General features: G+C 51.7%; 2 protein-coding genes across 7 annotated transcripts in view; both read left to right on the plus strand.

The window, feature by feature from the left end:
* Positions 1–2,050, plus strand: part of fgd1 (FYVE, RhoGEF and PH domain containing 1) — a 31,508-nt gene extending 29,458 nt beyond the window's left edge. The window contains exons 15-18 of the mRNA XM_066710113.1: positions 48–173; positions 370–528; positions 627–773; positions 871–2,050. Coding sequence (XP_066566210.1) covers positions 48–173; positions 370–528; positions 627–773; positions 871–1,146 — 708 coding nt within the window. The 3' untranslated portion in view covers positions 1,147–2,050. The remainder of the gene's footprint in view (positions 1–47; positions 174–369; positions 529–626; positions 774–870) is intronic.
* A 2,085-nt stretch (positions 2,051–4,135) lies between these two features.
* On the plus strand, positions 4,136–21,829 carry LOC136753760 (transcription factor E3). Of its 6 annotated transcripts, XM_066710116.1 has the most exons (11): positions 4,484–4,578; positions 11,688–11,816; positions 14,712–14,819; positions 14,903–15,146; positions 15,366–15,593; positions 15,848–15,943; positions 17,700–17,817; positions 18,709–18,780; positions 18,873–18,948; positions 19,085–19,232; positions 19,381–21,829. In XM_066710116.1, the coding sequence occupies exons 4-11, from the start codon at positions 14,952–14,954 to the stop codon at positions 19,834–19,836; spliced, it is 1,389 nt and encodes a 462-aa protein (XP_066566213.1). In that variant the 5' UTR covers positions 4,484–4,578; positions 11,688–11,816; positions 14,712–14,819; positions 14,903–14,951; the 3' UTR covers positions 19,837–21,829. The 6 variants fall into 6 exon arrangements, with proteins under 6 accessions (XP_066566211.1, XP_066566212.1, XP_066566213.1 ...); XM_066710114.1 differs by lacking the exon at positions 11,688–11,816 and having other exon boundaries at positions 4,136–4,578; XM_066710115.1 differs by lacking the exon at positions 11,688–11,816 and having other exon boundaries at positions 4,136–4,578; positions 18,724–18,780.
* Positions 21,830–23,280: the final 1,451 nt, after the last annotated feature.

Consider the following 23,280-nt stretch of genomic DNA (forward strand, 5'->3'; position numbering starts at 1 on the left):
TCTCTCTCACAGACTCACTCACCTCTCCTTGATGCCTCTCTCTGCAGAACACAGACCTGGGGCGCCGTGCCCCGACGCCAATCCGGGAGAAGGAGGTGACGCTGTGTATGAAGTGTCAGGAGCCGTTCAACTCCATTACCAAGAGACGCCACCACTGCAAGGCCTGCGGACATGTACGCCCTCTCACCTCTTACCTCTCACCTCTCACTTGTGACTTGAAGCACCAGGAGCCATAATACAAAGAATAGTTTACCATAGTTACACCTTTTTTAAAACACAGCAATTTCAAAAGTATGTTTTTATTAATTCATTGTCTTTTGCTTTCTCATCTCTTTCTCCGCTCTCTCTCTATCTCTCTCTCTCTCTCAGGTGGTGTGTGGGAAGTGCTCGGAGTTCCGCGCCCGGCTCTTGTATGATAACAACCGAGCGAACCGGGTGTGTGTGGACTGCTACACCACCCTGCAGGGGGCGCCCCCGTCCCCCGCCAGCCTCGCCCTCACCACACACCGCCGGCGCTCCATACTGGAGGTCAGGAGATAGGTGTATGTTGACATTGTCCTCTCCTTGTCGTTCTCTCCCTCCCTCTCTCTCTGAACGCCTCTCTCTCTCTCTCTCTCTCCCTACAGAAGCAGGCGTCGGTCGTGGCGGAGAACAGTGTCGTGTGCAGTTTTCTGCACCACATGGAGAAAGGGGCGGGGCGGGGCTGGCAGAAGGCCTGGTTTGTTGTCCCTGACAATGAGCCGCTGGTGCTGTACATCTACGGAGCGCCGCAGGTGAGTGGGCTGAGAGGCGGCCGGGGCTGCTGGGGGGTCACCAGTCACTGCGGGTGTTCCTCGCTCATCCTGTTCTTCTCTTCTTCTCTCGCTCCAGGATGTGAAGGCTCAGCGCAGTGTGCCCCTGATCGGGTTTGAGGTGTCGCTGCCCGAGCCGGGAGACAAGCTGGAGAGACGCTGCTCCTTTAAGATCAGCCAGAGTCACCTGACCCTGTACTTCAGCGCAGAGGGGGAGGAGCTACAGAGGCGCTGGATGGAGGTCTTTTCCCGGGCGGGGCGGGGGGAGGAGCTACACGGACACGCCCCAATCTCAGAGGCCAATGAGGATGAGGGGGAGGAGCCGGGCGCCACGGCAGCCGGGGAGGACACGTGATTGGCTGCCCGCCGATCCTGGGATTGTTTTTTCATTGGACGACGAGAAGGATAGGATAGACAGGCCACGCCCCTCTGAACTAACGCTAATGGAAGTGAACCAGAACCAGAACAAAAACAGAAGAAGAAAGTCAAACAAGGCTTGAGATTCTACACACAATCATACACAGACACACAGACAGACAGACACACACACACTCACACTCACACACACACACAGAAACTCCAACTCACACGATCACACACACTCTACGTTACACACCGCCCAGCAGACGTGTACATGGTGCGTTTGAGTGTAAACTGCTTAATACCAGACTGTTTTCTTTTTCCGTGGAATTATTATATTTTCTGCTCCAGTGGAATTCACCGGATTATAAAGCTTCAGGAAACTTGGCTGAACTGAACTCAATCTCACACACAATGTTTGCGTTGTCCTTTTACTTCTTTGATGTATTTTACCTTGTCGCTGATATACCTTGTGTATGAAGCTCTCTGTAGATAAGTAAAGCATGGGGGGGGGATTTTTCTTTTGTTTTGTTTTTAATAAAACAACTTGTAAACTATGAAAACTTCCATTACCCAGAATCCACTGAGCTTCAAACCTGCAACCAGTATTTTAAGTCTCGCTTTGCCAAACGTCATTTAAAAGTGGCTCAGTTTATTTTAATTTCTTTCGTGAATTAAAACTGTATAGGTTTTATTGTAAACATAACGGAGTATTACTGTTATTATAATTGTTATTATTATTGTTGTTATTATGATTATAATTATTATAATATTAATTATATTAGTGGCAGGCCACTGGGTTCCCGTATGTGTTGATGTCCCAATGATATCTGTGCAAGAAGACAATAAAAACGTTTATAAAAACTGTAAAAAAATAATAAAATTAAATTAAAATTAAAGCATTTCTTGTTTGAAGGAATGACCTCCCCACACACTGACTACTACCACGCCAAACCACGGTCACTGTGAGGACTGACCCCTCACCACGGTCACTGTGAGGACTGACCCCTCACCACGGTCCCTGTGAAGACTAACCCCTCACCACGGTCACTGTGAGGACTGACCCCTCACCACGGTCACTGTGAGGACTGACCCCTCACCACGGTCACTGTGAAGACTGACCCCTCACCACTGACCCCTCACCACGGTCACTGTGAGGACTGACCCCTCACCACGGTCACTGTGAAGACTGACCCCTCACCACGGTCACTGTGAGGACTGACCCCTCACCACGGTCACTGTGAGGACTGACCCCTCACCACGGTCACTGTGAGGACTGACCCCTCACCACGGTCACTGTGAAGACTGACCCCTCACCATGGTCCCTGTGAGGACTGACCCCTCACCATGGTCACTGTGAGGACTGACCCCTCACCATGGTCCCTGTGAAGACTGACCCCTCACCATGGTCACTGTGAGGACTTCACTGTGTCTAACTCATTATGCAGGTGGCAAGAATGAATCCTCTCGTTAATTAAATTGCTGTAATTAAAATGGAGGCACGCCCTTTGAGACCGTCTCCAGTGTTGGCCTGCCTTCATCGCTGCTGCCCTGAGCGTTTCTTCTGTAGCTGAGTGGGTTGTTCAGCGCCGCGGGTCCCGAGACCAGTGAGGTCATGTTTAAACCACAACCCTTCCACATGCAAAAGGCGGACGTTCTGGGAAGAGGCCCAGAAGAGGTGGTGTTAATGGGGCAGCCAAAATGTCAGGTGGGACGCCTCTGAATATCGGTTACATTTGGTTTCTAATACGATACAGACTTGATATTATTGATCAGGGTTTTCAACTAAAGCAACAAAGCTCAATTCTTACACATCAGAGGTCAAGTGAAATTGATATTCAGATGCTTCTTTGGCCCATTTGATCTGCTTCCTTCTGCAGCTAATATGACCAGTATTTTTATTTCCTATTCGACATTGTGAAAACGTGATTCATAATTGCTGCTGCAACTGAAATGTTTTTGTTTGTTGAGCCTGGAAGTTACAAAATACTAAATTGGTGAATTAGTGGTTACAGCGGAGAAATACGTTTTAGATGTGGGTGTGTTGTAGAGGAAGTCTTCAATTTTTAAATGTATTAATAATGATCACTCCGGTTTCCTCCCACCGTCCAAAGACATGCAGGTTAGGTTGATTGGTCAGTCTAAATTGCCCTGTAGGTATGTGTGTGTGTGTGTGTGTGTGTGTGTGTGTGTTGCCCAGCGATGGACTGGCATCCCGTCCTGGGTGTATTCCTGCCTTGCGCCCTATGCCTGCTGGGATCAGCTCCGGCTTCCCCGCGACCCTCACCAGGATAAGTGGTTTCCAAGATGGATGGATGGATGGATAGTAATAATGATCATCATCCTAGTGTGCAGCGGCATCACTGCTCTCCTGCTGATCCATCCAGATGTGCAGTTCTCTGGCACTTCACCACACTGCCGCCAGAGGGCGCCGGCAACGAGCAGGAAGGAGACCTTTCCAGAAACAACAGAACTGCTGTGTTACTATGAAGGCTTATTTTATGTATTTATTTTATTTATTTATAATAATGTGATTATGGAAACTATGACACATTTGTATTTGTGGGTAGAATACAGCTGCAGGCCTCCCCAGTCCTCTCGTATTGTTTCAATGCACACAGTGATGTGAAGCCTTTTTACCCCCCATTACCCCTGTAATGTGGGTTAACACTGTGTTAGTGAAAACTGTGGAAGTTGCTCAAAACTTTATTACTACTAATAATGACCATATTCTTGTAGTTTACACATTGTTAGAGTATATTGAGCGGCATTTTCGTTTGAACACATCTGAACACAGATCATGTTGATCATTGCACAACGCCGTGCAGACCGTCCTGCGCCAACGCGCCCCGATTGGATGGGTAAACCGAGAGCCCCGGGGATGCCGGCTCTGCCATTGGCCCGGCTGCCTGTCCGTCACGCCTCAGCCGATCGCCCGTGTCTGGTTACGTCACCACGGAGTTCCCCTGGTTTCACAGCTTAAATCCAGCGTGACTCCGGAGCGGCGCTGAGCGCGGCAGCGTCACTGGGACCCGGCGGCCGAGGGGAGAGACGGTGAAACTGCTGCCCTCCTGCCGGCTGCCTGTGACTCATTTACGGAGGCGCTTTAGCGGACACCCGCGCAGTTCAGTGCTGTGCAGGACGCGCCTCAGCTCACGCTGTGTTGGGATTGGGTTGGATTTGCCGAGCTTGGCAAGACCCAGTTGCGCCGGAGTTGCTGTGCTTGTGGGTCTGGGGCCCCTGGCTGCGCGCAAGTGAACATCCTGCCGGGCGGAGGAGACATGTCCGCCCCGGACCCGCAGCACAGCGCCCAGGCCGTCCTGCTCGTCCCGCCCTCACCCGAACCGGGCCGCCCGGTACCGCCCCACCAGCAGCCCCAGGCCGTGTACGTCATTCTGGACGCCAGCTCTGACGTCAGCCTGATCAGGTACATCATCATCATCGTCATAATACTCATTCAAAATGAAGTTTAGTTTTCTGTGAAGTATAATGTGATTCATGAAGGGAGTTTAAAGTTGTTATTGACTGGTTGATTGGTGTATTAATTTGCGTGCTGTAGGGGTGGCTCAAGTCCCACTTGTTTTTTTTAATTATAATTTGTTTTGAATTCGTGGTTACAGACACTGACGGAGCTGTGTGTCCATACATGTCCTGAAGACGTTTAGTACAGCAGAGAGGGGGGTTTAATATGATGCAAGTTTATGCAACCTGGGAAACACTTGTCTTGGAGTCCCAGTGTCACCGGTACAGCACAGAAATAATGAAATCCGTGTATAGAAGAAATGCCACGGATATACAGACAAACAATGCTGTGATGACACAGACACGCATATATGACATGCTGTGCTTATACAGAACTGTTTCATAAGAAATCCGCTGTATAGACAGACACATTTCACATAAACCCCGAGGATAGACAGAAATATAGAGCTATATAAGAAATCTGGTGGTAATGCCCTCCAGTAACCTCTTATCTTTTCTGTATCTCGTTTGATTTGGTTTCTTCTGTCCATTGAAGAGCTTGACAGACGCATCTTTATGGCTCTCACGATTCCTTTTGCAATCCTCTATATTAAGTAACATGTTATAAAATAGACATTAGAGTCGCAGTGTTCATAGGCTGGTGTAGTGTGAGAGATGTTTCTGTTGACCTCACAATTCATTGTACATTGTGATTAATAAGGACTCTGGACTGTTAGTTGTTAATTTAAATAATTGTTAATTGCTACAGCTTATTTTTGTAAGATGTTTCTCGGGGTGAGTTCAGGGGCAGAGCAGGCTGCAGGGGCAACGGGTCAGAGGTCGGTCCGGCTGTTAGGGGTCTAGAGTCAGGGCCACACAGCTCTAGTCCTGCGGGGAACAGGGGTTTAAATCTGGTTTTAATTCTGTCACTTTGTGAGACAAGATCAATGTTGAGAGAGAGAAGGAAACATGGACACAGAGAAACAAAGGGACTGTGAAGAAGAGCGGAGGAGAGTAGAGAGAGAGTGCTGGGGTTTGTCTGGTCATGCTCAGAGCAGGAGGTGACATCATCTCATCCGTGGAAAGTTCCCACAGGCCACTCAGTTAAGATCTCAGCACAGGCCTCCAGATAGCACGTGTCAGTTTCAAAACTGTGCTCTCTCTCTCACAGCACAACATACCACAGCACACTACAGCACAGCACACCACAACACTACAGCACTGCACTACTGCACAACACTACAGCACACCACAACACCACAGAACATTACAACACAGCACATACTGCACAGAGAGCACTTCAGTACAGCGCAGCACGCACTGCACACACAGTAAAAACAGCACAGCACGCACTGCACACACTGCACACACAGTAAAAACAGCGCAGCACGCACTGCACACACTGCACACACAGTAAAAACAGCGCAGCACGCACTGCACACACAGTAAAAACAGCGCAGCACGCACTGCACACACAGTAAAAACAGCGCAGCACGCACTGCACACACAGTAAAAACAGCGCAGCACGCACTGAACACACAGTAAAAACAGCGCAGCACACACTGAACACACAGTAGAAACAGCGCAGCACACACTGAACACACAGTAAAAACAGCGCAGCACACACTGAACACACAGTAAAAACAGCGCAGCACACACTGCACACACAGTAAAAACAGCGCAGCACACACGGTAAAAACAGCGCAGCACACACTGCACACCCCGCTAAAACAGCACAGCACGCACTGCACACACAGTAAAAACAGCGCAGCACACACTGAACACACAGTAAAAACAGCGCAGCACACACTGCACACACAGTAAAAACAGCGCAGCACACACTGCACACACCGCTAAAACAGCGCAGCACACACTGCACACACCGCTAAAACAGCGCAGCACACACTGCACACACCGCTAAAACAGCGCAGCACACACTGCACACACAGTAAAAACAGCGCGGCACACACTGAACACACAGTAAAAACAGCACAGCACACACTGCACACACAGTAAAAACAGCGCAGCACACACTGCACTATGAGTCTGAGCTTTGACCCGGAGAGGCAGAGTGAGAGACATGGGGGGGCTGGGAGGCAGCAGGACACGCAAGACACCACGAACACAGGTTATGGCAAGGACACTTAATTAAAAAATTGAAATAAATGAACAAATAAATGAATAAATACATACCTAATTAAGCAAGCGGACAGACTGAGAGCTTGACTAAGTGACAGGTGAGGGAGGGAGTGAGTGTAAACATGCGAGCTGAGCGCGGTTCTGTCTGCGCCGAGAGTCTGAGCACCAAACAACACGCACACACACAAACTGGGCTGTGCAAATTAGCGCCGGGGGGCAGGGGTGCTGTCTGTGGGAAGGTCAGTGAGAGGAGAGCCATTCTCCCAAGAGTCACAGCACAGCACCCCTGACTGTGCCATTTACACTGCACTACACTGCACTATACTACACTACACTGCACTGCACTGCACTACACTACACTACACTGCACTATCCAGCACTGCACTACACTGCACTGCACTTCACTACACTACACTGCACTGCACTGCACTACACTACACTACACTACACAGCACTGCACTGCACTGCACTACACTGCACTGCACTACACTACACTACACTGCACTACACTACACTACACTACACTGCACTATCCAGCACTGCACTGCACTACACTACACTGCACTTCACTGCACTTCACTGCACTACACTGCACTACACTGCACTATCCAGCACTGCACTGCACTACACTACACTACACTACACTACACTACACTGCACTACACTACACTACACTGCACTACACTGCACTATCCAGCACTGCACTGCACTGCACTGCACTACACTACACTACACTATACTACACTACACTACACTGCACTACACTACACTGCACTATCCAGCACTGCACTGCACTACACTACACTACACTGCACTACACTGCACTATCCAGCACTACACTACACTGCACTGCACTGTACTGCACTACACTGCACTACACTACACTACACTACACTGCACTATCCAGCACTGCACTACACTACACTGCACTATCCAGCACTGCACTGCACTACACTACACTACACTACACTGCACTATCCAGCACTGCACTGCACTACACTACACTACACTACACTACACTGCACTATCCAGCACTGCACTGCACTACACTACACTATCCAGCACTGCACTGCACTACACTACACTATCCAGCACTACACTACACTGCACTGCACTGCACTGCACTGCACTACACTACACTACACTATCCAGCACTACACTACACTGCACTATACTACACTACACTGCACTATACTACACTACAATACACTATACTACACTACACTATCCAGCACTACACTACACTACACTGCACTATCCAGCACTACACTACACTGCACTACACTACACTGCACTACACTACACTACACTACACTACACTGCACTATCCAGCACTGCACTGCACTGCACTACACTACACTACACTACACTGCACTACACTGCACTATCCAGCACTACACTACACTACACTGCACTGCACTGCACTGTACTGCACTACACTGCACTACACTACACTACACTGCACTATCCAGCACTGCACTATACTACACTACACTATCCAGCACTACACTACACTACACTACACTACACTATCCAGCACTACACTACACTACACTGCACTACACTACACTACACTACACTGCACTATCCAGCACTGCACTGCACTACACTATACTACACTACACTATACTACACTACACTATCCAGCACTACACTACACTACACTACACTGCACTACACTACACTACACTGCACTACACTACACTATACTACACTACACTATCCAGCACGGCACTGCACTACACTACACTACACTACACTACACTGCACTGCACTTTACTGCACTACACTACACTACACTGCACTATCCAGCACTGCACTACACTACACTACACTGCACTATCCAGCACTGCACTGCACTACACTACACTACACTGCACTATCCAGCACTGCACTGCACTACACTACACTACACTGCACTGCACTATCCAGCACTGCACTGCACTACACTACACTATCCAGCACTACACTACACTGCTCTACACTACACTACACTGCACTGCACTACACTGCACTATCCAGCACTGCACTACACTACACTACACTACACTACACTACACTACACTGCACTATCCAGCACTGCACTGCACTGCACTACACTACACTGCACTGCACTATCCAGCACTGCACTGCACTACACTACACTATCCAGCACTACACTACACTGCTCTACACTACACTACACTGCACTGCACTACACTGCACTATCCAGCACTGCACTACACTACACTACGCTACACTGCACTGCACTACACTGCACTGCACTACACTGCACTGCACTACACTGCACTACACTACACTATCCAGCACTACACTGCACTGCACTACACTGCACTGCACTACACTGCACTATCCAGCACTACACTACACTGCACTACACTGCACTGCACTACACTGCACTACACTACACTATCCAGCACTACACTGCACTGCACTACACTACACTATCCAGCACTACACTACACTACACTACACTACACTATCCAGCACTACACTGCACTGCACTACACTGCACTGCACTACACTGCACTACACTACACTATCCAGCACTACACTGCACTGCACTACACTACACTATCCAGCACTACACTACACTACACTACACTACACTATCCAGCACTACACTGCACTGCACTACACTGCACTGCACTACACTGCACTACACTACACTATCCAGCACTACACTGCACTGCACTACACTGCACTGCACTACACTATCCAGCACTACACTGCACTGCACTACACTACACTATCCAGCACTACACTGCACTGCACTACACTACACTATCCAGCACTGCACTACACTGCACTACACTATACTGCACTACACTACACTGCACTACACTATACTGCACTACACTACACTACACTTACCCCCCTCCTCCTCTCTCTTTCCCTCTGCACTGTTTCCTATCTCAGTCTGTGGACCTTGAGTCTGAGGAAATGACTCAGCACAATCTCACAGCACAGTCCCAGTTTGTCTCTCTCTCTCTCTCTCTCTCTCTCTCTCTCTCTCTCTTGTTTTTCTGATTTTTGTCTGTCTCCACCCCAACCTCAGGCTCTCAGTTCTTGCTGAGAACAGCAGCTCCTCCTCTCCGCCTCCTCTCCTCGCCTCCTTTTCCCAGAAATAGGGGATGAGTTTCGTTTTATTTTCCATTCCATTCCTAAAAAACACAAAAACACCCCCCTGCATTCCTGTCTTCTGCTTTCTTTATTTTTCCTCTTGTCTTACCTTTTCTCCATCTTCACACTTTTTCTAAACTTGTTTCTTTGCTTTTTCCCCCTTTTTCACCACCATTTTGGAATTCATCCATCCATTAATTAATTAATTCCCTTCCCCTCTCTTTCATTTGCCTTTCAATTCAATTTCCATCTCTCCCTTCATCTCTCTCCCATCTTTCCCTCGATAGCCTCTCTGCTTCCCCCCCCCTCCCCCCTGGCCTTTGCCTGTTTCTCTCTCTCTTTCTCTCTCTCTCTCTCTTTCTAACTTCCTCTATAAAAATACCAATGCTCTCAGCAATCCCCCTCTCCCCTCAGGCCGCACACAGAGCTCTGTAAATCTGGTTTCTGTCAAGTTGTTTGTGTGCTTTATGTGTGTTTTTCAGACAGAATGTGCGTGAGAGACAGGCTGGGGGGGGCTGGGGGGGGCTGGGGGGGGCATCCTCACAGACACTGACTCGCTGTTTGTGGGTTTGAAAGAAAGAAAGACAGAGAGAGAGAACAGGGAGCAGATACTTGGTTGGAAGCAATGTAACTTTTGAAGAATTAATGAACAAATAAATGTGTAAATGTAGAAGTGTTAGTGGTGACTCAGTTTCGTGCTCTGTGTTGTGTTGCGTAAAGATTTACAGCCTGTCAGTGTTCAGGGCCCCTTGTTGAATATATACACCGATCAGCCATAACATTATGACCACCTGCCTGATATTGTGTAGGTCCCAAAACAGCCCTGACCCGTGGAGGCATGGACTCCACTAGACCTCTGAAGGTGTGCTGTGGTATCTGGCACCAAGACGTTAGCAGCAGATCCTTTCAGTCCTGTAAGTTGCGAGGTGGGGCCTCCATGGATCGGACTTGTTTGTCCAGCACATCCCACAGATGCTCGATTGGATTGAGATCTGGGGAATTTGGAGGCCAAGTCAACTCCTTGAACTCGTGATTCATCAGACCAGGCCACCTTCTTCCATTGCTCCGTGGTCCAGTTCTGATGCACACGTGCCCATTGTAGGCGCTTTCGGCAGTGGGCAGGGGTCAGCATGGGCACCCTGACTGGTCTGCGGCTACGCAGCCCCATACGCAACAAACTGCGACGCACCGTGTGTTCTGACACCTTTCTATCAGAACCAGCATTCACTTTTTCAGCAATTTGAGCTACAGTAGCTCGTCTGATGTATCGGACCTCACGGGACAGCCTTCGCTCCCCACGTGCATCAATGAGCCTTGGCCGCCCATGACCCTGTCGCCGGTTCACCGCTTTTCTTTCCTTGGACACTTTTGATAGGTACTGACCACTGCAGACCGGGAACACCCCACAAGAGCTGCAGTTTTGGAGATGCTCTGACCCAGTCGTCTAGCATCACAATCTGGCCCTTGTCAAAGTCGCTCAGATCCTTACGCTGCCCATTTTTCCTGCTTCTAACACATCAACTTTGAGGACAAAATGTTCACTTGCTGCCTAATATATCCCACCCACTGACAGGTGCCATGATAACGAGATTATCGGTGTTATTCACTTCACCTGTCAGGTCATAATGTTATGGCAGATCGGTGTATATAGGCTCTATAAACACGCACAAACACACACACATATATATATATATGCAGCTCCTGTCTTCCTGTATTCGTGGGCATCTTCCCATTGCTTCACTGTATTTCGGGGGATCTCGCATTCAAATTCAACCCTCGGATTCTGACTGAGATTCTCTACACGCTTTACAGACATGACGAGTTTACACGGCCCGATCACTGCCGTGTGGATCTGGGGTAGAAGGCGTCTGTGGCCTGAACTCCCTGCAGCATATCTGGGCTTTGGGGAGCAGCTGTGTCCATCTGCAGGACACTGGCCCAGTAAGTGTCCAACATCTGTATGCCGGCGCACAGCCAGTGACCCTTTCCCTAAAAAGGCACACGCACAGAATGAATATTAATAATAACTGACTGTCTCTCACACGGCTCACCGTGTGTTTAAATCACACTGTGCGCTGTGACCCTTCAGGAGCATCATGTGGGCTTCAGATGAAGTATTTGTCAGTTGTCACTGGCTGTCAACAGCTGTGTGGTCCAGTGTGCCCCTCGGCCCGGCAGGGACCCGTACGCTGCGTTGCTGGAGCTATACGTGGTCCCCGCTCGCTCTGAGGAGGTGTTCCTGTCCCTGTGTGAGTTTTCATTGTTCTGAGCGAGAGACTGGTTCGTACCCTTTCTTTCTCTCTTTTGCTCTCTTTCTCTCAGCATCTGTTGGCAGGACACAACTTGGGCTTGGCCTCACCTTCTCCTGCGAAACCTCAGTGTGTCAGTCAGTCACTTAATAAACTGCCAGTCACTGTGGCCGCTGTTTCAGCAATTTCAGTTCCGTTTTTTCGGATATCTTTGTGACGAGTCACAGGAGTGGACAGATTGCCCCGTCAGCAGCTGTGCAGGTCAGTGTGTGAGGGCGGCGCAGCGCTTCTATAGCGCGGCAGTGCAGCCGCTGTGCGTCAGAAACGTGAGTACAGCGCACTCCGAGCCTCGGTGCGCACAGGCCGGTGTGGAGAAGTGCCCCCCGCCCAGTGTGGCAGCAGCGCCGGGGCGCCACGGTCAGCACAGCGGGGCTCGTCCTCCCCCTGGCGGCGGCCGTGGGAAGCGCGCCGGCGTCGCGTCTCTATTTTTAGCCGCCGCTGGCCGGTCGAGCTGCTTGTGCGCCACTCCGCTCTCCGACGCCGCTTCCTCGGCCGGTCCTCCGGGATTATCGCCGCCTCCCCGCCTCCAGAGATGCGTGTCTTCAGCCCCAGTGGACCCGTGTGAAACGGCAAGCCTTTGCGTGTGTTGTGTTTCGTGTGCGTGGGGGCAGGGGGGCAGGGGGACAGGGCTCCGTGCAGCGCGGCTGTTTACTGATCAGCTGCCGGTCTGCGGCGCGTTTGCTCGGGTTGATGGCTCGTATGTAGTGGGTGAGTCGGGAGGCCGGCGGAGCGGCGCTTCCTTCTCCAGAGGGCTCGCCGGGGCCGCCGCGTCTGAACGCGGAAATGCAGCCCGTGTGAGGCCAGCGCAGGCCGGGGCGCTGATATCCGCCTGTCCGCCCGCTGCCTGGCCGGCGGTGACAGGACTTCAGTCTCCACGCGTGATTTATACGCCTGTATTTATGATGGTTAGTGTCTTCAGTGGCCTCGGCTGTTCGGCTCGGCTCGGCTCGGCTCGGCAGCCTCTCTCTCGTCTCCCGTGTCGTTTGTTTACATCTGGAGCTGCAGTACAGTGCAGTACAGTGCGGTGTGATGTGCAGTACAGTGCAGTACAGTGCGGTGTGATGTGCGGTACAGTGCAGTACAGTGCGGTACAGTGCGGTGTGATGTGCGGTACAGTGCAGTACAGTGCGGTGTGATGTGCGGTGCAGTGCGGTACAGTGCAGTACAGTGCGGTGTGATGTGCGGTACAGTGCGGTACAGTGCAGTACAGTGCGGTACAGTGCAGTACAGTGCGGTGTGATGTGCGGTACAGTGCAGTACAGTGCGGTGTGATGTGCGGTACTGTGCGGTACAGTGCGGTACAGTGCAGTACAGTGCGGTACAGTGCAGTACAGTGCGGAGTGATGTGCGGTACAGTGCAGTACAGTGCGGTACAGTGCAGTACAGTGCGGTACAGTGCGGCTCCGTGATAAACGCACACTGTGGTCACTGTGATGGGTGTCCGGCTCTGACAGGCGCTGCTGTCCGCTGTCAGCGCGTCCCGCTCGGCTGCAGATGGCTGGTCTGTGGCCGATTCCTCATGGCTGCTGCTGCTGTAGATACTGGGGTTTGTCTATTTATTTATATAGTTAGTTGTATAATATAATAATTTAGACAGTTGTCGGTTTATACACCTACGAGTCAATAAACAATGCAGTTCATGACGTTTATTATGATAATGCTAAGTAGTGGTTTATTGTTGATGTTGGTTTATTGTTATAGCACTGTTGTGTTGTCCTGTTTGCACTGCAGTGTATTCAGCTCACCCCCGCTCACTTCCTTTATTAAAGTGAGAAATCGCAGTCGGGATGAGGTTGCGATTAAAAATACATCTTGTGTAGTTGCTGTGTTGGCAACTCTCAGATAAGGAGTTTCCTGCAGATAGGCAGCTCCTGTTGTCTTCTGTTCATCAGGGCTGATACTGTGCCGCTCAGAGGACCAGGAGTTGACGGTGCAGAGGGTTTTGAACAGCAGAGCACACGTGGTCGCTCTCTCAGGGCCGTCTCTCCTCCCCTGCCAGACTCAGTCACTCCAGCCCCACAGCTTGTTCTCCTGCTGCAGCTCTAGGGCTCTTTCCACTTCTTCTTTTGGGAAGAGGTTTCAGAGAAGGAGAGAGATGAGAGGGAGACAGTGCGAGCGCAGCACAGAGAGGAGGGCAGACGGACGGAGATGGGGCGGTGTGTTGTGAGGACACGCCTCCTGTCCCCCCCGCACACCCCCATCACCAGTATTTCTCCAAGTGTTGGCCATATGCTTCGCTGAACATGATGATGATTATTATTATTATTATTATTATTATTATTATTATTGATCTATTTATTATTTCCACGGGCCGGGACGTGAGCCCGGGCTGTCACGGGCTGAGACACAGTAGAGCAGCACTCCCTTCAGTCCCATGTTGTGGGAGATGTTCCCCGCCTCTGTCCAGGCCTCCTGCGCTCAGCCTCCCTGCGCTGCTCCTCCTGTGCAGGAGTAAACCACCGATATGGACCTGCAAACACCAGATGACCCCATTAACATGTTCTCTTCCTGTCCTTGCTGCCCTCAGCCTGGAGTCCCTGCTGCCGGAGTCGGGGATCGTGGCCGACATCGACCTCGAGGACATCCTGCCCTCAGACTCCTTCTACGAGCTCAAGAGCCAGCCCGTCGCCCTCAGGTGCCCCGGGCCGCTTCTCGCGCACACGTTCCGATGACGAGTGTTCTAAGAATGCACGTACTAACATTCTTTCTCTCTCCCAGCCCCTCCTCCTCCCTTTCCCTGACGGTCCCCTCCACTTCCTCCCCCGCCATGACGTCCCGTGTGCTGCTCCGGCAGCAGCTGATGAGGGAGCAGGCCCGGGAGCAGGAGCGCAGGGAGGCCCAGCAGCAGCAGCAGGCCAGCTCTGCCCTGCCCCGGCCCCCTGATGCCTCCCCCGCCATCAGTGTCTCCGGCCCCTCCGCTGCCCGGCCGCCCCCGGCACAGGTGCCCGTGGAGGTGCTCAAGGTGAGGAGCAGGAGGAGGAAGGGAGGGAAATACTGGAGTAAAATGAAGACAAATGTCCGAGGTTAAATGTGTGCATAGTGATGGGTTTTGGTGTTTGTGGAAGTTTGCCGGGGGTTGGTAGTGGTGGTTTGTGATTTGTGTGTGTGTGTGAGTGCGTTGTTTCTGTTTCTGATTTTGTATCTCTCTCTCTCTCTCTTCCCCCCCCCCCCTGCCCCTTAGGTGCAGACCCACCTGGAAAACCCCACCAAGTACCACATCCAGCAGGCCCAGAGGCAGCAGGTCAAGCAGTACCTGTCCACCACTCTGGGCAGCAAGGTGGCCAGTCAGGCCCTGGGCGTGTCCCCGTCGCCCCAGTCTGGCTCGGCCCCAGAGCACAGCGCCGCGCCCAACAGCGCGCCCAACAGCCCCATGGCCCTGCTCAACCTGGGGCCCCGGTCTGAGAAAGAGGTACGGCACAACCGAAGTAACGCACACGCTCGCTCTTCCGTACGTGAGTGAGTTGTGCGTTTCCTTCTCCTCCCCCCTCCTCAGCGCCACAGGCACCGTGTCTCACCGTTATGCCAAATGCAACACTGAGCGCCGAGCTCCACGAGAGAGGCGATCGATAGAGAGGGAGAGGGGTGGAGAGAGAGATGAAGACATGGAGAGAGAATGTGGACTAACCCTACTAATCCTTCCCTTCCATATCTGTCTGTCCCCAGATTGATGATGTCATCGATGACATCATCAGCCTGGAATCGAGTTTCAGCGAAGACATCCTGTCCTTCATCGACTCGGGGCTGCAGCTGCCCAACACGGTGAGCAACAGCAGCAGTGATGGTGATACAAACACACCACTATTGACACAGGTCTCGGCCCGGGCGACCTCGGTCCAACCTCTATGTGACACCAGGTCTTTGGGCATTCTGGGTATTTTACACCTCAGATAAAACCTTCTGGCACAGACACGCACACACACGGGCTCAGTGCTGCGCAGTGCTGAGGGGAAGCTGCCGAGCTGAAGTGGAGACAAACTTCAACTTTTGCCACACAAGCGACAGCAGCCGGCCGGCTCTCTGGGGTGGGGCTGTCAGGCAAGGGGAGGGAAGGAGGAGGGAGATAGATAGAGGGAGGGCGATGGAGGGGAGGAGGACAAGGCTGCCGTGTGTGTGCCGAGATAGGAAGCTGGCAGGGTTCCTCGTTGAGACAACAGGACATAGCAGCAGTTTCCCAATTCAACTGCCAACGGCTGTTTGTGAGAGAGAGACAGAGAGAGAGGGTGTGCAGTTCTGTGTTTGAGACCGAGAGGCAGCAAAGGAGGGAGAGAAAGATATGGAGAGAGAGAGAGAGAGAAAAGGCAGCGTGAGAAATAGAGCCAGAGAGAGCGCGTGTTGCGGAAGGGCTGCCTGCTCTGGGGAGGATGAGGATCTGGGTTGTGCTGCAGGACCATGATGGGAAGAGGAAGCCGGTTCAGGTAACGCTTGGCTCTGCGGAGGCAACGCAGGGGCTGTGGGAATCCACAGCGTCCAGCCTGTTCTTTGCGCCGCTGGACAGTGACCGTGTACAGGACTGAGAGGAGCAGTCTGTCTGTGCCGTATTGTCATGCAGAGGGAGGGGGGGTGGAGGAAGTGTCGTGTGTGTGTGTGTATGAGTTTAGGCTAACGCACAAACCATACACAATTGTACTGTATGACAGTATAACACGAGCCAGCCTCGCTGCAGGGGTTCAGGTAACACACATAACCCCCACACACACACACACACACACACGCGCGCCCTCCTGATTCAGTCTCTCCTCTGAGCGCAGGGACCTGCCCACAGACACAGCACTGCTTCATGGTTTTCACTTCTCTAAAAACAATCAGTTTTTCCCTCCTTCTCCTTTTTGTGTGTGTGCATATGTGTATGAGAGAGAGAGAGAGAGTGTGAGTGTGTGTGAGTGAGTTGTGGATGATGGACTGACCAGGCCAGAGGGGTCGGTGTCAGAGGGAAATGCTCCCGGCGCAGGACGGAGAGTGTGGAGGGTGTTGTATTTGGTGTGCAGGCCAGTGTTTTGTGGATTGTGTTTTATTGGTGTGCAGGTGGAGTGTATGGAGTGTATTGTATTTGGTGTGCAGGCCGGTGTGTGTGTGTGTGGAGTGTGTTGTATTTGGTGTGCAGGCCGGTGTGTGTGTGTGTGGAGTGTGTTGTATTTGGTGTGCAGGTGGGCTGTGTTGGATGTGCAGCCTGTTTGTTTCCAGTCGAGTGGTTATTTGGCACAGCGTCTCGGACTGCCGTGTTTGTAGTTATTTTTGGGGGGGTTCGTTGTAGCATCTGGCCCCGCATTCCAGTGTGATGTAAACAACCAGGGTGCGTGTGTTGGGGGCTGTGAGGAGGTGTGGCACTGACATCAAGGCTTTTTAATGTGTCCGGTTGTGAAGGAGTGAGTCTGGCTGGGGCAGACGTTGATTGGAAGGGGGAGCAGTGCAGTACAGTGTGGGAGTGGGCGGGGCTACTCGTTGATCTTACAGGCTGATGATAGGGCGTCGTGGGGTCACGTGTCTCTCCTGAAGGCTGTGATTGTTCCCTCTGCAGCTTCCAGTGTCGGGGAACCTGCTGGACGTGTACGGTGGCACAGACGGGGCCACGCCCTCCATCACCGCCAGCAACTCCTGCCCGGCTGACCTGCCCAACATCAAGAGAGAGATGACGGGTATGGCTCCTCCTCCTTCTCCCCCTCCCTGCTCATTCAACTCTGTAAAGCTTTATTGGCATGACTAAGTCCCACTCCCTTGTTTCCATAATTCTTCCTGTGCTCCTCCATCCCTTCTCCCTCCCGTTTGTCCTCGCTCCCTCCCTCTCTGTGTCCCAGTTGTGCGGCGTGGTGTTTAACGCTGTGGCTCCTAGCTTCATGTGATTCTGTCTGGAATGTAATGCATGGTTATGATCATATATTTTACTGTTTTAGTGTTTATTGGTATGTTATTAGTCTGATCAACACTGAGCCTCCTTCAGCTCTAGCGCTACACAGACCAGACGCTGTGCTTCACCAGACTGATTTAGAAACCCCCTAAGATCACAGTGACATCAACGGTGACAATCCCATTGCTCATGCTACAGAACATCCGACAGCCAATCAGCAGTTAGGATTTACAGCGGTCCAATCAAGTGCCCCTTCTTTACATTTCTTGGTGGACAGGGAGACCTAGTCGCCTTCTACATCACTTTCTTTTCCTGATTGGGCTTGTGCATCTCGTTAAGGGGTTATGATGTAAAAACCGCTCTGGTACTCTGGGATCAATAATAATTATAATAACTGGCACTTAAGATCATGCCACGCCTCCTATTACACTACAGCTGATCCGCTGCTTAATTTGACTCCCTGTTCCTGATGCTCTCGACTCCGAACCTGAAACACACAGCAGCACCTCTGGTGAGGCGCACGATCACTGACGCACAACCTGCCACTCAAATACCATCACCTGCAGACGGAGCATGCTCAGATACAGTTCTAGATAGTTACTTTTATTATAATATTGTTCTTAATGTATTGTTTTATTTCTGTTATTGTTATTTATTTTGTTGTTATTATTATTATTGTTAGCGTTTTGCGTTGTAGATGCTGAGGCAAAAGCATTTATTAAAGAGAGACAGAAGAAAGACAACCACAACCTCAGTAAGTACACCCCCACGTCTCTCTCTCTCTCTCTCTCTCTGTTCATCTCTCATACAGTGTAGTATAATACAATATAATCTGTCTGTCTGCAGTTGAGAGGCGCAGGAGGTTCAACATTAACGACAGGATCAAAGAGTTGGGCACTCTCATCCCCAAGTCCAGCGACCCGTGAGTCCGTGTGTCAGTGTGTGTCTGTGTGAGTGTGTGTGCGTCTTTGAGCCGGTGTGCGTCTGTCCTTGGTCGTGCTGCGTGTGATCCTGTGATTGGCGTGGTTTATGTCTGACCGCCCCTCCTGTCCTGACAGGGAGATGCGCTGGAACAAAGGCACCATCCTCAAGGCCTCAGTCGACTACATCCGCAAGCTGCAGAAGGAGCAGCAGAGGGCCAAGGAGGTGGAAAGCCGGCAGAAGAAGCTGGAGTTGGCCAACCGCAGCCTGCAGCTCCGAGTGCAGGTCAGAGAGAGGGGGAGGGCGCGGGGGGCTGCGGGAGAGGGGCGGAGCCGGACGGAGGGGGCGAGATAGAGGGAGTGCGCTGATCTCTCTCTCTCTCTCTCTCTCTCTCTCTCCCTGTGTTTGTCCCTGTGTGTGTCTGTCCCTGCAGGAGCTGGAGATGCAGGCCCGTCTCCACGGCCTGTCCACGCCGCCCTCCTCGGCCCCCCTGAGCACCGACCTCCCCCCGGGCGTGCTGCCCCCTGCCGGACCCTCCTCGGCACTGGAGCCCGCCGGCCTGCTCTCCCAATGCGGGGCCTCCCTCTCCGGCCAGCAGGGCCCCTCGCCCCCCTTCCTGTCCCCGCCGCACTCCGCCTCTCCGGGCCGCATGGCCGTGAGCAGCCCACTGGACCTGGGCGGCCTGAGCTTCGCCGAGCTGGACGACTCCAGCGCCGCGACCTTCGACACCCGGCTCATGGCGGACGTGGGGCTGGGGGACATTCTGATGGATGAGGACGGCGGCCTGTCTCCTGTGGGGGGCGCCGACCCGCTGCTGTCCTCCGTCTCCCCCGGGGCCTCGAAGACCAGCAGCCGGAGGAGCAGCTTCAGCATGGAGGAGGACTTGTGACGGAGAGAGAGAGACGCAGAACATGAGCTAGAAGAATATATATATATATATATATATATATATATATATATATATATATATACATTTATATAAAGATATGTATAAGTTTAGATAGATCAAAGTCAGACCGGATTTTACATTTTTACTTCTTTTGTCCTCGTTGTGTTCTGTTGTGTGTGTGTGTGTGTGTGGTGCGTTTCTTCGCTGTGCTACGTGGTGAGAGAGTGTCGGACCAGGGCAGCCCGCAGGCGGCGTTTTGCCTCCAGGGACTCTGTTGGGTTTCAGCTCTGGAAAGACAGACAGAGACGTGGGGGGTGTGATCGGAGGAGCACGTCAGTGGACATGGGGACGTGTGTGTGTGTGTGTGTGTGTGTGTGTGTGTGTGTGTCTTTGCCTGACGGACTGACACACTGAGACACCGACTCGCACTCAGATCTACTGATATGTCAGTTTACTTGACTGTCCAGTGAGCGAGAGTCTGAGGGTGAAGGTTGGGGGGGGTTTATATCATTATTCTTTACTTTTAAAATGTTAGTTTTAAAGATCTTTGTATAATTATTTTATTTTAGTATTGTTTAAACCAGTCCTCTTAATGTTTTTTAAAAGCATTGTTTGTGCAAAAGCAAAGTAAAGAGCTGCATCTCAGATGGCTGCAGACAGATTCCCAACGAGAACTGGGGCTCCAGAGTGTGTGCCACCCGGACCTGTGTGCACAGTGTCATGCGTGTGGGTCGTGTCACACGTGTCTCTGTGTGTGCACTGTGTATGTCTGCGCTGTGTCATGCATGTCTTTTGCCCAGATGTGCTGAAATAACTAATTCTCTAAGAGTACGTGTGTTATGAAAAGTCTGAACGCTCCGCCAGTTGTGTAAAGGGTGGCGCAAAAAGGGATTTTTAATTTAATCATTATCCGTATATACATTCGTTATATCAGTAAATATATTATGAGCAACGTCCAGAAAGGGCTGTGATTGGCTGAGGGAGACACGAGGGGCCCAGGCATAGCCAGTGCGTGGGGGGGGGGCCAGGGGTCGGCAGCTCGCAACAGTTGTTTGCAGTCAACATCTCTGTGGGGTCATGACCTTTGTGCCGCCCTGTACAACATGAGCAGTAGCCGCACACCGTTGTTGACAGACCGAGAGGGCGGGGGGTAATGTGTGATTCTGTTATATTGGGTCCCTGCCCCCCCACCGCCGTGCTGCTGCTGTTACAAACGACCGACAGCTGTGAAGGAGGGGCGGGATAATGGGGGGCACAGATAGGACTGACGTTAATGCGATTTCTGCAGTTCGGAGAGGTTTCTGGTGTGTGTATATGTATATAGATCTGTACTCTTGCGTGGCCAGACTGTTATAAGTGTGTCCGGCTCCTCACTCTTCTGCGTGTGATGAGGTGTTTTGCTCTCATACTGTCCTGTCGGGGGTTGTCCCTGGTTTCCCATCATGCTCGCTGTCGTACCCCGCTCAGCTCCTGTTTTGATGGGGGTGGCACAGCTTGTTTTCCCTGTTTGTGTATTTTATGATTATTTTTTTTTCATGATTATTCTTGACGTTGGAATTCAGTCCCTCCTCCCACCGGACTCTTGCTCCCCTGACTGTCCTTCCTCCTCCTCCTCCTCCTCTTAACTGTGAGAGATAGACGTCTTTCTCCTGTCACAAGCTCTACACAGCGACAGACCCGCCACCAAATACAGCCCCCCAGCATGAGACCGCACTTCAAAAGGGAATTGATTTGATCCGTGTGTCGTCGCCCCCCCCCCCCCAATAACCTTCTTCTCTTAACTATTACTGAACAGGTGTGTTGCTCCTCACTGTCACTGTGCATGTTGTATCCGGCGGCCCGAGTCGCTGCACTGTGTCCGTCTGTCCCTCCTGTCCGTGTCTTTGTGGGATTTTTCCCTTGTTTGTTTGTTTTTTAAAAGACATTTTTAATTAAAGAAAAATATATATATAAAAAAATAAAATAAAGATGAAATAAAGAAAGAATAAAAGGAGAGCAAGTGTCTGGTGTCGTTTGTCAGTTTTTCTAGCTGCTGTTTCCATATCCAACGGTAGGTGGCAGCCTTGTTCCACATTCACCTGGAGTCAGTCTGCTGGGACCAGAGACCAGCTGCAGGCCAAGAGCGCACGACAGTGGTACTGTCAAAGCACTACCTAGTGCCCCCCCCCCCGATCTCTAATTGCTGTAGAGACATGCTAATGGCCCCCCATCACAGAGGTCTACTGTTGCTCTTGTGGTCACTGGACTGTCTCTGTGCTGCTGCAGATCTGCTGTCACCTCTTAGCAGCCAGGGCAGCCCAGCCCACTCCAGTCCAGTCCAGTCCAGTCAGTGACTGCAGCAGTCCAGTCCAGTCCAGTCGGTGACTCTGCAGCAGCCAAGTCCAGTCCAGTCCATCCCAGCCCAGTCCAGGCCAGCCCAGTCAGTGACTCTTCAGCAGCCCAGCCCATCCCAGCCCAGTCCAGTCCAGTCCAGTCGGTGACTCTGCAGCAGCCCAGCCCATCCCAGCCCAGTCCAGCCCAGTCAGTGACTCTTCAGCAGCCCAGTCCAGTGCAGTCCAGTCAGTGACTCTGCACCAGTCCAGCCCAGCCCAGTCCAGCCCAGCCCAGTCCAGTCAGTGACTGTGCAGCAGTCCAGTCCAGTCCAGTCAGTGACTGCAGCAGTCCAGTCCAGTGCATAAGGTACACCTACACTAACACACTCGCGCACACTCTTGGTGTTGCCTGTGCATTGTGTTGTCATTGTGAGTTGTTTTAACCCGGCTGTGGGTTAATGAGGGCGTGGGCGGGTGGCTGGCCGTGGGGGTCAGGGTTATCAATCAGTTGAATTCTATTTTCTCTCCCTCTTTCACTCCGCAGTGTTTGTGGGTGTTTTTATTGTTCCGGTGGCGGGGGTGTGCAGGGGGGTTGGGACAGGGACTCCTTCGGGTGCTGCTGTTGATTTTGGCTTAAGTCACCTCTCCACCTCCTTGGACTGTTTTTCACTTTCATAGAGGTGTGACTGTGTTTGTGTGTGTGTGCGTGTATGTGCCTGTCTCTCTGTCTTTGTGTGTGTGTGTCTGTGTGCCTGTGTGTGCATCTCTGTTTGTGTGTGTGTATGTGCCTCTCGCTGTCTGTGTGTGTGTGTGTCTGTGCGTCTGTGTGCTTGTGTGTGTGCACCTCTCTCTCTCTCTCTGCCTGTCTGTCTGTTGATTGAATTTTATTAATATCCTCAGTGTGGTACAGTGTAGTATAGTGTAGTAGAGTCCAGTATCTGCACTGTTTTTATAGAGACTCTCAGTAATGTCCCCAGTCTGCGTGAGAGCTGGGGAGTTGCACTCGGAGAGGGTTCAGAGTGGTTCTGAAGGCGCAGTGCTGCTGAGTTCCTGCTCTGTGCACCCCCTTGCACCCCCCCACCCTGTGGCCTGGAGAGCCCCCCCGCAAGCTGCTTCCTGCCCTGCTGCTCTC

This window comes from Amia ocellicauda, chromosome 7 (genome assembly GCF_036373705.1).
Source record: "Amia ocellicauda isolate fAmiCal2 chromosome 7, fAmiCal2.hap1, whole genome shotgun sequence".
Taxonomy (NCBI): Eukaryota; Metazoa; Chordata; class Actinopteri; order Amiiformes; family Amiidae; genus Amia; species Amia ocellicauda.